Raw genomic sequence first — 16059 nt, forward strand, 5'->3', positions numbered from 1 at the left:
GGCCCGAAACGTCAGCCTCTCTGCTCCTATGATGCTGCTTGGCCTGCTGTGTTCGTCCAGTCCTGCACCTTGTTGTCTCGGATTCTCCAGCATCTGCAGTTCCTACTATCTCTAAAATATAACTACTTGCTTTGAGCAAATTGGAGTGATTATGTTTAACGTGGTGAAACTTGCACTTCATGCTGTCCAGTTCCTGAAACATGACTGAGCTGAGCTTGGAGGGAGGGACCATTTGGAGGTGTGCAACAAGAAGTGGAATGTTCAGTGAAATGTAGAAGTATTGCTGAGATTACTTTAGAGTTGCAAAAAAAGGTCTGTCAAATAAGTAAAGACAAGTTAATCACCTACGACATTGTCCATTGGGAGTCAAGATTGAATGTTGTTATCTGGCGAAGCATTCATAACAAAACTGAAACAAATGCAGAGATCACTGGTGAAACTCAGCAGAGTTAATGTTTCAAGTCTGGTATCTCCTCATCAGAACCCTCAGATGCTGCCAGACCTGCTGGGTTTTGCCCGCAGTTTCTATTTTTGTTTCATATCTCCAGTGTCTCTAGCCCTTTGATTTATTTTCATAATAAAACTGCCCATGTATGCTTGTCACGTTGTAATCGCAAATTCCTACCTGTGAACAAGGGTAGGGCTTATACAATTAATGGTAGGGCCTTGGGTTGTGTTATAGAATGGAGGGAACTAGGGGTGCAGATATGTAATTCTTTGCAGTTTGCGTCACATATAGACCGTGTGGTTAAAAAGACATTTGGCACACTTGCATTCATTGTACAATCCTTTGAGTATAGGAGTTGGGAAGTCATGTTGAGGTTGTACTGGACATTGATGAGGCCTCTTCTGGAATACTATGTCCAGTTCTAGTCATCCAGTTCTAGTCACCCAGTTCTAGGAAGGAGACTATTAAGATGGAGAGGGTTCAGAAGAGATTTACCAGGATATTGCTGGGTATGGAAGGTTTGAGTTATAAAGAATGGCTGGATAGGCTGGGACTTTTTTCACTGGAGCATAGGAGGTTAAGAAGTGACCTGATAGAAGTTTATGAAATAATGAGAGCTATAGATAGTTGCTGGTAGTTGTCTGGAATTGGGTACCAACATATAGGCAGCAAGCTCCATGGGCATTGTCCACATGCACCCTGCAACCACGGACACTGGCATCTGACATGTGCCAGCCTCTAAGAACCCTCATGGCACATCCCTGATCCACTTACAGGACGTGTCTGCACTTCAATGCTGCACCTCGGAGCACCGTAGCAACTCTCAATTTAATTCTGTAGCAAGGACACCATGCTCAGGGACTTGTAGCCAGCTCATCAACTGGACCAGGTTGCATTTCCAGCTGTTTGCCTGCTCTGTTTCTGCTCGCTCACTTTGAGCCTACCTGGATGCTCATAGCATCCCGTTCCTTGCCTTGCATCCTTGCACCTTGCCTGAGACACCAGGCTCACAGTACTGCTATATTGTCATGTTGATTAATGCAGGCACAAAGCCAGTCAGCCTCTCCTGATTGTTGTTAGTCCTCAGTCAAGTCAAGGGAGAGAACGTGGATCAGGGGGGTCCCAGCACAGTGTCAAGGCTAGTCTTCGATGCCAGGCCAGGGGTCGGTCAGCCCCTTGCGACAGTCAGAGTCAGGAACCTAAACAGAAGTAGCTGGAAAAGCTCAGCAGGTCTGGCAGCATCTGTGAAGAAAAAAATCAGAGTTAACGTTTCGTGTGCCTTCCTCAGGGTCAGGAATCTGTTCTCCTAATGGGGTCAACCACAGCCAGCGCTCAGCAGCCCAGCCCTTGTCTCGACCCTATTGGCCCCATTGTTGGCTGTTTTCCTCCTGTAATGGGGAGAACCAAAAGTGAAGCAGGTACTCCAGGAGCTGGAAATGGATGATGCAGCTGTTAATTTTGGCGCCAGTGGCGAGGTGTCCCAAGCGAGCGAGTGGGCGATGGAAGGGCATGCAGGGTTAGTGGGCTCGGGGGGTGGGGGCTACAATGAGTGAGGCATGCAGTCGTGAGAGTGGTGGAGTTTGGCCCTTGCTGGGCAGTGGCTGCAGTAGCAGAGAGAGAGTGTGAGTGAGTATGAGGTAGCAGAGAGAAGATGGTGGCACTGACATTGATGCATTGGAGAAGGCCAGGGCTGAGACCACTCTGATCCAAGTGGCAACCTCAGACCAGGCTGGCAAGGTCTGGTGTCACAGCCTGCTCTGCTGGCCCTGGGGGCAGAGGATGCCTGCCTTTCTACCATCCCGTGCAGCAGGTCCTCTGAGCCCCTGTTTGCAAGGCAGCACGGCAATTTCCCAGTTTTGGGGCAAATATCAGAAGCTGTGCAGGTGAGCTCCAGACTGACAGTGCTTGTCTGAGCGCACAATGGCCTTTTAATGATGGTGCCAGCGTGGGTGATATCTGGCGAGTTGCTCTGGACGCAATCAGTGATGGAGCAGCGTTAGAATGGGATGAGAGGGTTGACGTCGGGGCAGGGTGGGTAGATAATGAGGTAAGTTTAGTAAGACGCGGCAAGAAAACTCTCTGGGTCTCACGGAGAGAATCCCTCTGTGAAATTTGACAAAACTGGCAATTACACAAAAATAAAAGTAAGATTTAGTCTAATAGTTTTCCATCAGAGCTGAAACATTAACTCGGTTTCTCTCTCCAGATGTTGCCTGCTGTATTTTTCCCAGCTTTTCTTGTTCTTCAATCAGATTTCCTGCATTCACTGTATCTTGCTTTTGTTTCTGCCCATTGTACCTCAGAACTCCCTTCAGGAGAGCTGGGAAGAAAGCATGAGGTGATAATGTATTTATAGCTTTTTGTTTGTGAGGCAAACACTCCCTCTTCCTATCTGTATCTTGAAATTCCTCATACAACAGGAAGAAGTAGATAGGGGGTCAGCTTTTGTCCCATTTTTCTGTTCCCTGTTTCTCTTACCAACAACAGCATATTTGTGACTAGGAACTGTGTGTGGTTTAAGAAGAGTCCAATTTTTAAGTGAAAAAAAATTGCATACTGTTGAGAACTGAGCAGGTGAGTGGGTCGAATTGCGTAGTTCTCTGAAAGAACAGCAGAGGACTGAGGGGGTGAATGGCCTCCTTCTATGCACTATCATTCGGGTGATTCCATGTGCCATCATAGAAGGTTATACCACAAGACTGTTAGTGATTTAAGCCTTTGGAAGTTGCATTGTTGTAACCTTAATTTTCCTTCACTTACAAAACCAGTATACACTGGGGATACCTGCTGACTCGATGCTTTTATGCCATTTGAGTGTAATCTCCCACTGCTAGCTACACGTGGTTGTATTAACAAGCCTCGATCCCTTATTCATGTGATATCACCTGGGTGGAGTGTTCTGCCAGTAAGATATGAGCCAAATTGATTAATGTAAATGTGCCACTGGAGACCAGGTTTCCCAGCCACTGTATAATAGCAGGAGATCTCTCGAAACAGGATCAAATACTTTACACTGAAGGTACACTGAACTTAGCCTGGCTTGAGTCTTTACTCTGCTGACTCCAGGAAAGACACTTCTGGAGGCAGTCCGGATATTGAAGTTATGACTCAACATTAGTAAACACCCTGAAGAAAATTTTAAAACTGCATCATTTATGAGAACTAAGTCATTCTCTAGCCTACAGCAATAAGTGGGACTATGAACAAGATAAAAAGGTTTCATTTTCACTCTGGGGTAAGAGGAAGGAAAGGGTATGAGTCTTTATCGATCTTTGGTGGAGTAGGTTGGGAGAAACTGTTTCCACTGATGGCAGGATCTGTAAAATGAGGTCAGATTTAAGGTCATTGACAAAAAGACCAGATTGGAGTCGATGAGAAAGATTATTCACTGAGATTATAATAACCTGTAGTGCACTCCCTGATAGAATGGGGGAAGTAAACTTGATGCCAACTTTCGGAAAGGGTTGAATACTTGAAAAGCAAATATGCAGTTGCTTGTTAGCTCACCGGGCAGGTTGTTCTATGGTTTGCAGACATTTCATTATCATTCTCGGCGACATCATCAGGGTGACCTCTAATCGAAGCTTCGATTAGAACAGAGATAGTAGGAACTGCAGATGCTGGAGAATCCGAGACAACAAGGTGCAGGGCTGGATGAACACAGCAGGCCAAGCAGCATCATAGGAGCAGAGAGGCTGGCGTTTCGGGCCTAGACCCTTCATCTGATGTGTTCATCCAGCCCTGCACCTTGTTGTCTTCGATTAGAACATCTGCTTTTGATATCTGTGAAAATTATGTTGAGTGTTTGTATCTTCTGTTATTTTGGTAGGACCTTGGCAGATGTCTGCTTTAGTCATTTGTCACTTCTTGCCAGTTATCTGTCTCGGCTTTGTAAATCCACTTATATGTTTTTATTCATTTACGTGTTACTGTAATGTGTTGAGGTTGTGCTTCTATATTTGTCTCTTGCAGCAACTGACCGCTGTGCACAGAAATAAAGGTTCCATTTTCTTGGTCAGCCTCTGAAGACCCCTTAGGAGAGTGACAGCGAAGGAGGCGGGGTGGGAGCAGGAATGGGGAAAACTTGTTTGTGTTTACTTGAATGGGAATGGTTAGTGTTCCTCAAATCTCAATCAGGAAATGATTTGGAACATTTCTGAGAGCCGTGGTAGGTCTTCCTTCCTTGCCTTTTCCATTCTTCTGGAGAGTGCTGATATATCTTTCTGGCATTTTGCCAAAAGGGCCTTTTTTCATTTTTAGTTTCTTCTTGGATTGTGCATATCAGCTGTGGGGCAATATTTATTATCTGTTCTGGTTTCCATGCAGGCATTGAGCCAAACGCTAGGATAATGTTTGCCGGATTCGCTCTCTGAATTAAATGGGTTTTTGCTGCCTATTTATCTGGCACTGGGACTGCAGATTACCAGATTTCTTGAAGGCCTTTCCCTGGCTATGGTGGGATTTGAACCTGCACCTTCTCAGTTACTGTTTTGACGCCATTATTGTCAGGGTACTGTGCCCATGTGTTGGGGAGCTGTTTATTCAATCTTCATTTGCATCCTTTCTGAGTCAAACCTGCTCCTGCCCTAAAGTTACTACCAAACAGGTATTACTGGGTGTCAGCTGAAGTGGGAACCCAAGCACGGTTACAGCATATCCCCTATCACTGGCTATGTTCAACTGATAGACAGTAGGTTAAGGAATGAAGTTGGAAAGTTTTTGGAAGAAGACCATTTGGTCTATGTTGTCTCATTGTTCGAAAGAACTCGGGTTCAGACCCGAAACGTCAGCTTTCCTGCTGCTCTGATGCTGCCTGGCCTGCTGTGTTCCTCCAGCTCTACACCTTGTTATCTCAGACTCCAGCATCTCTACTATCTCTGTCCAATTGGTCTGACTCCCTTGCTGTTTCTCCATGGTCTTGCCATTTTCCCCCTTTAAGGTTTTATTCGATTACTCTTTCAAGGTTACTATTAATTCTGTTTCCCGTTACCCTTTTCAGATCTTCATAACTCACTGCATAAAACAACTTACCTTCTTTTATCCCTATTTCTCTGGCTCTAATGCCAACTTCCTTAAGTTTATGCTGTCTGGCTACCAGAAGAGTGTTCAAAGAGAGAGTAGTGACAGATGGAGTTTAATTTGGATAAATGTGAGGTGCTGCATTTTGGAAAGGCAAATCAGGGCAGGACTTAAACACTTAATGTTAAGGTCTTGGGGAGTTTGCTGAACAAAAAGACCTTGGAGTGCAGGTTCATAGTTCCTTGAAAGCGGAGTCGCAAGTAGACAGGGTAGTGAAGAAGGCATTTGTTATGCTTGCGTTTATTGGTCAGTGCTTTGACTTTAGGAGTTCGGAGGTCATATTGCAGACGTACAGGACATTGGTTAGGCTACTTTTGGAATACTCTGACCTTATAGAAGTTTATAAAATCAAGAGGGGCATGGATAGGGTGAATAACCAAGGTCTTTTCCCCAGAGTAGTTTTTCCCAAAACTCAAGAGCATAGGTTTAAGATGAGAGGGGACCGACTTATAAGGGACCTAAGGGGCAACTTTTTCATGCAGAGGGTGGTGCATGTATGGAGTGAGCTGCCAGAGAAAGTGATGGAGGCTGATACAATTACAACATTTAAAAGACATCTAGATGGGTATATGAATTGGAAGGTTTAGAGGGATATGGACCGAATGCTGTCAGATGGGTCCAGGTTAATTTGGGATATCTGCTCAGCATGGACGAGTTGGACTGAAGGGTCTGTTTCCATGCTTTACAGCTCTATGATTCTATGATCATGGTTGTGTCTGCTTTAGCAGCCCTTAGAGAGGGAGCACCTAAGTGTCTGTCGACATATCCTTCTGTGATCAGTGCTACTTTTCAAAATTGAGGTGCATTATCATCCCTCAAAATGACATTTTAAATTCAACTTAATAAATTCCCTTTGAATCTCACTCATTTTGTTTAATTTAATTATTTTTGAAATGGTAGACAGAACTGACCGTGGAGCTAGGTGTTTATCTCTCTAACCTGCATACGATCTTTTCCAGGAATCACTGCAAAGGCTGTGAAATGTAATTTTTATATTTATAACCATCCGTCACACACAACTTCACATAGGTTTATATCCCTCTTAGAAAGAAATAATGAAATTTTTTTTTTGCAATTTATAAATTCAGACACTTTAGATGCTGAAGTGATGTTTGCTCATGTGGGAAGACTTGAACTCGGGGGCACTGTTTAAAAATAAGGGCTGTCCCACTTAAAGTGGAAATGAGGAGAATGTTGTCTTGAGCATTTGGAACTGTCTTCCTGAGAGACTGATGGAGTTGGGCGGGTTATTAAAACTTTTTAAGGCTGACGTAGGGAGGTTCTTGGCTAACAAGGAACTCAAAAGGCATTGGGCTAGGGGTTGGAAGTGGGCTTGAGAACGTTATTGGATCAGTTATGATCTTATCAAATTGAAGCCCAGGTTTGAGGTGCTGAATGACTTATTCCTGCTCCTAATTCCTATGTTAGTAAGTTTTTATTAACTTAAATGATTCTTGATTGTAACAATGGATTACATTAGTTGCCACATGATAACTTCAAAAGTAGAAGTCTCTTTACTGACTCTACTGTATTGCAATCGTATTGACTTTAAGATTGTGAAGGTTTCTACAGTAGCCTGGTGTAAATAACTACACTTCAGGCTATAAGTTAAACATTCACAAAAACAATATTCTTAACGTGAGTTAACTGTGCACCATGTGTGAGTGACACAAAATCAGATCCAGATGGTATTGTGGCTCTAAGTTGGAATGTAGTATTATTTCAAAGCAGCATGGGTTTGATGAAGATTACTTCCCATTTTAGAATTGGTCCTTTGAGTATCCGGAGATCTTTTCAGTTGTTCAGCCAACTTTTCTCCCCTCATTTCCTTAAAGCACTGACTTATGCTGGGGTGTGTATGCAGATCACCCTCTGGTATTTCCTCTAAGATTCTTGAACGTGGGAAAAGTGGACCATCCATGCCAAGCTCAAACTTGTTCTCGCTTGGCTAATTTCCTCCTTTCCTTGATTGAGAAACCTAATGATAGCTGTAGTATTCATTCCAACAGAGAGCAGACAAGGTATTGTATTTGGGGTTTTTTCTGCTCGGTTAAACTCAGCTCCTCTTTAATGTACACAGCCATCGCTTGGTTGAGAAAACTGAACACAACTTTACATCTACTAAAAGTCTTGTTTGTTTTTCTGGCAGATGGCAAATGTGAAAATGTCTGACCCTATGTATATAAGATTTTTCAAACAAGATGCATTAAGTACGCACGCAAGAGAAGATTTTTTTTGTGTTTAAAAAGAATTAGCATCGACTCTGAACAAACTGCCTAAAGAGCTTTCAGTACTCAATAGTAATTTGGTATGAAATACTTGCATTTCGAAAAGATTTCCTACCCAATATAATAGATTATCTTCTTTGGTAAATGCGAGAATTGGTTTTTCTTTTCGGAGGTGCATTTGGGATGCAGGAGGGTTAATGTAATAGGGTGGTGAGAGTCATAAAAATTGGGAGAAAAATATGTTTTAAAAATGCAGCAATCCTTCTAGAATTGTGGCCTGAGACTGTTAATAATCTGAGACAATGATTCAAAGATGTGCAGCAATTAAAACAAAACTTTGAGTGCATGTCTGTGCTTGGAGCTTTAGTGAGTTGTTTAAAATAGGAAGAATGTACAGTGATCTGTGTGATGGTGATAAGTGAGCTTTAATTGTGTTGGAATCACCAATAATAACCTTGTTCCCTTCTCCCTCAGACTGAGACCTTTGTTTGGATCAATCAGGCGTCTCCACATGCACAGAGTGTTGCGAAGGCTAAATATCAATTCTTATTTGGCACACCTGCAGAAGACAACTCTTTGGACAGGGGTAAGATTGAAATAAATAGGTTAATTAGTCTTTACAGTTACAGATACAAGCCATTCAGTCCACTGACTCCATGTGGGTTTTCCATGGACAGCAAAGCAGTCAGTTCCATTCCTCCACTTTACTGCCATGGTATTGAAGGTATAGAACCGTAAGACTGGTAAATATAGCAGCACAAGTAAACCATTCAGCCCATTGAGTCTGCACTGTTATTCAATGAGATCATGTCTGATCTGATAATCCTCAACTGTACCGTCCAACATTTTCCCTTTCAGTCTTGAATAAAACTCTGTCTATCTCAGCCGTGATTATACTTAATGACCCAGCTCCAACAGCCCTTTGTGGTAAAGAATTCCATAGATTCACTACCCTCTTAGAGAAGAAATTCCTCCTCATCTCTGTCTTAAATAGGTGACTCCTTATTCTGAGATGATGTCCTCTCATCCAGGACTCTTCCATAAGTGGAAACAACCTTTTTGCATCTATCCTGATTTTATATGTTTCTATAAGTTCTCCTCTTGTTATTTTAAATGCCAGTGACTCCACAACCAACATGCTCAAACTGTCCTTATAAGATAGTCCCTCCACGCTTGAGATCAGCCTAGTGGACCTTCTCTGTATTACCTTCAATTTCAGTGTATCTTTCCCTAGATAAGGGATCCAAAGCTGTTCTCAGTTTTACAGCTGTGATTTGATGAATGTCTTGTATAGTTTTAGCAAAAACTCCGGACTTTTATATTCCATCCCCTTTGAAGTAAAGGCCGACATTCCATTTCCCCTACAGTGCCTATCCAGTTTCCTTTTGAAATCATTATCTTCACCCTCTAGGTCAGTGAGTTCACTGACTGTATAAAAAAAGTTCATCCTACATCTTCCTGTACCTCTTGCGCAATGCTGACGACGACAAATTTATTTGGTCATTCAGCAGAACTTTTTTTTTGCATACTCTGCAAGGAAATCATATTCAGCCCATGAGCATTGTTGTTCTTGTTGAACCAAAGGCAGATTTAAAAGTAAGTAATCTTTAATTTTCAAGGTGTAGATGTTGTTGGTAACGTAAATATCTATTGCCCATCCTCTGTGACCCTTGAGAAGCTGGTGGTGGTCCTTCCTGAACTGTATGGTTCAGATGCTTCACCCACCAGTCCTGTTGGATATTTGATTCCAGGATTTGGACTCAAGTGGTGATGAAGGAAAACTGCCACATATCCAAGGAGAGATGGTTTGCGTAGTGACGGGGATAGCATTCCCAAGCACTTTGAAAGCGTCTCTAATGTATACCCATCTTCTGTACAGCTATCAGGCGTAGAATGTGTTGATGCTCAGTGAAAGTAGCACAATACTTTTAAGTCTGAAAATTGCCAAACTCACTTAGAAATACTGTACTCTGAACTGCCTGTTCTAAGCTGAAGTATGTGTTTGAACCATCTTTATCTTAGTTTAATTGCTCACTCAGCAATTCAGTCTAAACAGAGACAGAACTTTGCACAAAACACATGCCATTTGTTTGGAGAGTATTGACTTCTACAATATCAATTTGGTCTTCAGGAGATAGTTGGTAGGTTGTATAAAGAAAACCAGTGAAGAAATAATAAGCAATGAGGTTAACCAGGATTTTGGAAGTGATTCAGGGAGTGACTGTAAACGCGTTTACTCAGATTTGCCATTTGTTTGCGGCTGAACATAAAAGGTATCATTTTCTACTCTCCATAGTTTCCAAGTCAGTTATTAACTTGGTGTCAACAGTGAAAAGATGCATTTTTAGTTATTAAGATTGATGGTGGATATAACCTAGTTGAGGGATGCTGCATTATTTAATGGAATGGAATCGCAGAATGGTTATAGTACAGAAGGAGGCCATTCAATCCGTCATGTTTGTGCTGGCCCTCTGCAAGAGCAGCTCAGCCTGTCCCACTCCCAAATCTTTTCCCCAATGCCCTGCAAATCTTATTAAGTAATTAGTCAATTGGCTTTTCAGATACATGATTGATTCTGCCTCTAACATACTCTCAAGCAGTGCATTCCAGACCCTGATTACCGATTGTGTAAAAAAAAAACTTCCCCTTGTTGCCTCTGGTTGTTTTGGCAATTACTTTAAATGAATACCCTCTTGTTCTCAATTGTTCTGTCAGTTTTCTTTTTGTTATTATTTCACAAGATGCTGACATCGCTGACTTGGTCATTATTTATTGCCCACCCCTAATTACCCTGTAGGAAAACAGCAGGAACAGCAGTTTTTCCCCTGTTTGTTCTATCCAGACTCCTCGTGATTTTGAACACCATTATCAAATCTCCACTCAATCTTCCCTTCTCTAAGGAGAAGATTCCCAGCATGGCCAGGCTGTCCGTGTAACTGAAGTCTTTCATTCCAGGAACAACCCCTCGTAAATCTGTTCTGGCCCTCTCCAATGCCTTCCTAAAGTGTGGTGCCTAGAATTGGACTCATTGCCCCTACTGATTCAGTACTTTTTTCTGAAGCTGTAATAATCCAGGGGTGGGATGCAACTGTTGTGGTAGTGTCCCTGCCCTGGACTGGGAGGCCTGGGCTCAAGTCCCATCTGCTCCAGAGGTAGCCCCTGTACAGGTTGATTCAAAAAATAAGGAAGTTCTGTCACTTCGATTAGAAGTTCATTCTCTGAGTGTTACTTTCCCAAATAAGCACTTTTGACCTACATGCTCTTGTTCACTTCCAGAAAGAATATACACTATTACTGTGTTTCAGAAGCTCCTGAAGCTCTACTGTTGACTGATTTTGTTTTTGATGATTGAGCAGAACTGTTAAAAGACACTTAACATAAATAAAATTGAACAGGTTAAATTAAAAGGCAAAATAAATTAAAAGCGTGTAATAGAAAACTGAAATGAAAACAGAAAGTGCTGGAGAAACTCAGCAGCATCTATGGAGAAAGAAACAAAGTAACCTTTCCAGTCCGATATGACTCTCCTTCTGAAGTGGACTTCTCTCTATTTCTCTCTCCACAGGTGAGTTTCTCCAGCACTTTATGCTCATTTTAAAACAAACAGGTTAATGCTTAAATCTACTGAGGATGTTGAAAATCTGAAATAGAAACAGTTAATCCTGAAAATACACAGGCAGTATTGGTGGGGAGAGGAACTGTGTTAACATTCCCAGTTGATCACTTATCAGACTTTGTTTTGATATGGAGAGATACCCGATGTCTCTCCGATAGGGGACCGTAGGTGCCTGTTGTGCTGTTCCCTCTGGTTATTGATGGCTGGGATACAGATTGAGCTGAAACTGCCTGCTAGAGTGCCCAGGCACATTTTACCATGTGAACTTGTGATACCAAAGGTGAACAGATGGAAACAGCCAGTTCCATTAGGGCAAGGTGCATAGCAGTAGCTCCTGTCATTGACTCCCGAATTAACATCTTACAGAGTTTGTGCGTGGAGTCTCAAAGTCGGTGAGGTAATTGACTCTATGAAGTGTATGTAGCTGTCTCGCGCAGTTTATATGAACGATGCTCTTACACATGGTGTCAGTGTGTGTCTCAGTGTGTCTTTTGTGTGCTAAACTCCCACTCCAACCAACTTGAGGAGAAAAATCGCTCCCTATGCGGTGCTGAAGAAGTGCTGCATAGTCTGAAGTGCCATCTTTCAGATGAGAAAGTAAACCAAGGCCCTGACTGCTCTTTCAGACGGATGGAAATAATGTAGAAACATCGAAACTAGGTGCAGGAGTAGGCCATTCAGCCCTTCAAGCCTGCACTACCATTCAATATGATCATGACTAATCATGCAATTTTATATTCCATTCCCATGCGCTGTCCATAGCCCTTGATCCCTTTCGCTGCAAGGTGCACATCCAGCTCCCCCTTGACTCTGACTTCCCTTTTACCACCCCCTCACCATGCAATGCCCATTCCCCCCTCTCTCATCTTTAGTGTAGTGAATCCCTGCTGTTCCTGGGCCTCTTTGAGGTGCATTATCAGCAGCTGCCACTTCTCCTGATGAGCACTGACGAGCAACAAATTCCAGAGAAGGCCGGGTCTGGCCACTTAAATGCCGAAAGGGATCCCAGTCCATAAAGAGTCTAACGAACTGGCCCCAACAGCTTTCTGTGGGAGAGAATTCAGCAGGTTTACAACTCTCTGAGTGAAGAAATTCTACCTCACTCTCAGTCTTGAATGGGTCACCCCTTGTTCATAGACTTGTGATCTTTAGTTCTGGATGACCCCAGAACTGGCAACATTCTTCCTGCATCTAGCCTGTTCAGTCCCATCAGGATTTCGTATGTTTCAATAAGATCCCCTCCGCCACCCCATTCTTGTAAATTCTAGTGAATTGGCATGAGTTTGTAAAAGAACCAGGGAGTTCTACCGTTGTCTTGGCCAATATTTATTCCTCAACCAAAATTTAGAACGAGATTATTTGGCTGTTATGTTATTGCTGTTTATTGAGAACTTGCTGTGCTCAAATTGTTTGAAGCTTGTCCTACAATAGTTCCAACACTCGAAAACTTCTTAGTTGGCTGTAAATACCTTTTGGACAGTCTTGAGATCAAAAAAGGTGCAAGGTTGAGGCAGCTTTTTTCTTTACAAAAATGCATACTCCAATAATACTGATTACTTTTAGGACAAGTTGTGAAATGTTATCGGGAATGTTGTGTGTGGGAGGCATTGGTGGAAGGCTTTCAAAGCTGACCCAAAGAGACTCTGGAGACATTCTGACATTTATTTGGGCCAGTTTATTTAGCCATGGGCCCAGAACAAGTTTGATTTTGGAAAGAGCAGTCCTCTTAAAATTGAATACGTTGGAAGTGATCCTTTTTGAAAAAACATTGAGTATTAAACTCAAGCATTGCCATGGAAACACAGCTCACTGATTGTTGCTTTTCAAGTTCTTTTCTCCGTAATGATTGTGAAAAAACATTATTTTTGAAAAGATGCTCATCACGGCTGAAAATGTATATGTTCATGGGAGAGGCCATGTGTAAGTCTCCCTGTGGCAATTTAAGGCACAGGGAGGAAGGGACTGGTGTAGGATTCCTGACTGCTCCTGGTGGGACACCCATTAGAACCTTTAATAAGCTAATTGGCCCCCATCAGCTTAGACCCCACTGCAGTTCTGTGGCTGCTCAGGAATTTAATGGGGGCCATGGTTTTCCTGCACCTCTTAAGGGGAGTTGTTTCATTGTCAGGCACTTAGCACTCAATTGTGGAACCTGGAATCAGGAGGGGGTGAAATGTTGAAAGCCACACCTCTACAATTGGCTCTGAAATCGCTTTTACCACCCCCTCACCATGCAATGCCCATTTCCCCCTCTCTCATCTTTAGTGTAGTGAATCCCTGCTGTTCCTGGGTCTCTTTGAGGTGCATTACCAGCAGCTGCCACTTCTCCTGATGAGCTCTGATGAGCAACAAATTCCAGAGAAGACACAGTGTGGAGCTGGAGGAACACAGCAGGCCAGGCAGCATCAGAGGGGCTGGAAAGCTGACGTTTCGGGTTGGGACCCTCCTTCAGAAATGGGGGAGGGGGAAGGGAGCTCTGAAATAAAGAGAGAGAGGAGGGCTGGGGCTGGGAAAGATAGGTGGGATGGTGAAAGGTGAATGCAGGTAGGCAGTGGTGGGGATTGGTCAGTGAGGTGGGAGGAGCAGATAGGTGGGAGAGAAGATGGACAGGTTGTATCAGGTCAAGGAGGCGGGGATGAGAGAGGGGGTTGGTCATGGGATGAGGCCGGAGGTGGGGAGTTTTTGAAACTAGTAAAGTCCACATTGAGGTTGTAGGCTCCCAAGGCGGAATATGAGGTGCTGCTCCTCCAGTTTCCGGGTGGCATCATTGTGACACTGGAGGAGGCCCAGAATGGACATGTCGCCCAGGGAGTGGGAGAGGGAGTTGAAATGGTTCGCGACTGGAACGTGTTGTAATTTGTAGCAAATAGAGCGCAGTTGCTCTACAAAGCAGTCTCCGAGCCTCTGCATGGTCTCACCAATGAGGGGAGGCCACATCGAGAGTAGTGGATGCAGAAGACCACATTAGCGGATGTGTAGGTGAACCTCTGTCTGATGTGAAAGGTTTTTTTGGTTCCTTGGATGGAGGTGAGGGGGGAGGTGTAGCACTTCCTGCGGTTGCAGGGAAAGGTGCCGGGGTGTTGGGGCTTGTGGGGAGTGTGGAGCGAACGAGGGAGTCGTGGAGAAAGCGGTCCCTACAGAAGGCAGATAGGGGTGGGAGGGAAATATATCCTTGGTTGTGGGGTCAGATTGCAGGTGGCGGAGAATGATGCGTTGAATCCGGAGGTTAGTGGGGTGATACGTGAGGACAAGGGGGATTCTGTCTTTGTTTTTATTTTGAGGAGGGAATGTGAGGGCAGAGGTGCGGGAAATGCAAGAGATACAGTCGAGGGCGTTTTCGACCACCGAAGGGGGGAAGTTGCGGTCCTTGAAATAAGGCCTGATCTGGCCATTTAAATGCCTGAAGGGATCCCAGACCATAAAAGCTGGTAAGGATTTATTGGGCCGAATGGCCTGTTTCCATGCTATACATTCTGATCTGGTCTGTGTACTGTACTCTGAATTTGCAGTGAGTTTTTGTCAGTGAAATGTGTGTAAGATAATTCAATAATATAATTAAAATGGCCTTTGAATTCTATTCTAGAGAAAGGAATTTGGGGCCAGATCATGCTGTTTTCAGATCAGCCAGAAATAATAGTGCTTTCATTGGCGTCCCATTATTGAGTGACCTGCTGGAAAGTGGACTTGTGTGGACAGCTGGAGAAAACAGGATAGAATAGAAAACCCACTGTCCAATCATGCTCATAATAGTGTTTTTTGCTGTTTTTGGATGTGCCTGTGTGTGTGTGGGTTGTGTGGTTCCAGTCAATGAAGAGCAGATGCTGTTGTCATTGGCAAACATAGCAGCCAACTAGTGCACAGCAAGATCCCACAAGCAGGAATGAGATAATTATCTCTTTTGGTCATATTTGTTAAGGAATTAATGAATAAGGTGCACCATCCATGTTAGTTCCATGGAGGTCTGTCCCATTGTGCAGCCAGTATACTCAGGAATAAAGGGAGAAAGCCAACAGGCATTAATAAAAAAATAATGCTGAACACTTCAGTGGGGAAGAGGTGGGGTTTTATCACTGGCCTAGCAATCAAGAGACCTAGGCAAATGGTCTCAGGATATATATTTGAATTCTGCCATGGCAGATGGTGAAATTTGAATTCACTTCATAAACCTAGAATTTAAAACAACACTGATCCAATGGTAACTGTGAAATTGTTGTAAAACTACCTGGTTCCCTCATGTTCTTTCTGAAAGGAAAATCTCCCATCCTTACCTGATCTGGCCTACATGTGATTCCAGACCCACAGTGATGTGTTTGACTCTTAGCTGCCCTCTGAAGTGGCCCAGCAAGCCTCACAGTTCATGAGCAATTAGGAATCAACCACAAAGAGTGGCCTTGCCAATGGTGCCCACAACCCATGAAAGAGTAAAGGAAAGAAAAGAAGCTCCTGACCTAAAATGGAGCAAACCTCTGTCTGAAGCCTATAGGTGATAATGTGCTCTGCTTTTCTCTCGTGCTGGACAGTGAGATGGTGTCCATGAAATTTTCATGTTTCTGATCACTGATGAATCTTGAAGTAATGCCAAGTTTTCTAGCATCAGAGATGCTATAAAGGACAGAATTTAAACTTGTTAGAAGTTACAGATTGTTTTTCGTGTTGACTGTCCTTGTGAACTTTGGCTGTGACCATGA

The 16059-nt window shown here is 43.4% G+C and overlaps 1 protein-coding gene across 1 annotated transcript in view; it reads left to right on the forward strand.

Annotated features, from left to right (window-relative positions):
• The window catches only part of LOC109923726 (PH and SEC7 domain-containing protein 3-like), a 595836-nt gene that overhangs the window by 316940 nt on the left and 262837 nt on the right, over window positions 1-16059 (forward strand). Inside the window, exon 3 of the mRNA XM_048610871.1 lies at window positions 8230-8341. Coding sequence (XP_048466828.1) covers window positions 8230-8341 — 112 coding nt within the window. The remainder of the gene's footprint in view (window positions 1-8229; window positions 8342-16059) is intronic.

This window comes from Rhincodon typus, chromosome 1 (assembly GCF_021869965.1).
Source record: "Rhincodon typus isolate 14 chromosome 1, sRhiTyp1.1, whole genome shotgun sequence".
NCBI lineage: Eukaryota > Metazoa > Chordata > Chondrichthyes > Orectolobiformes > Rhincodontidae > Rhincodon > Rhincodon typus.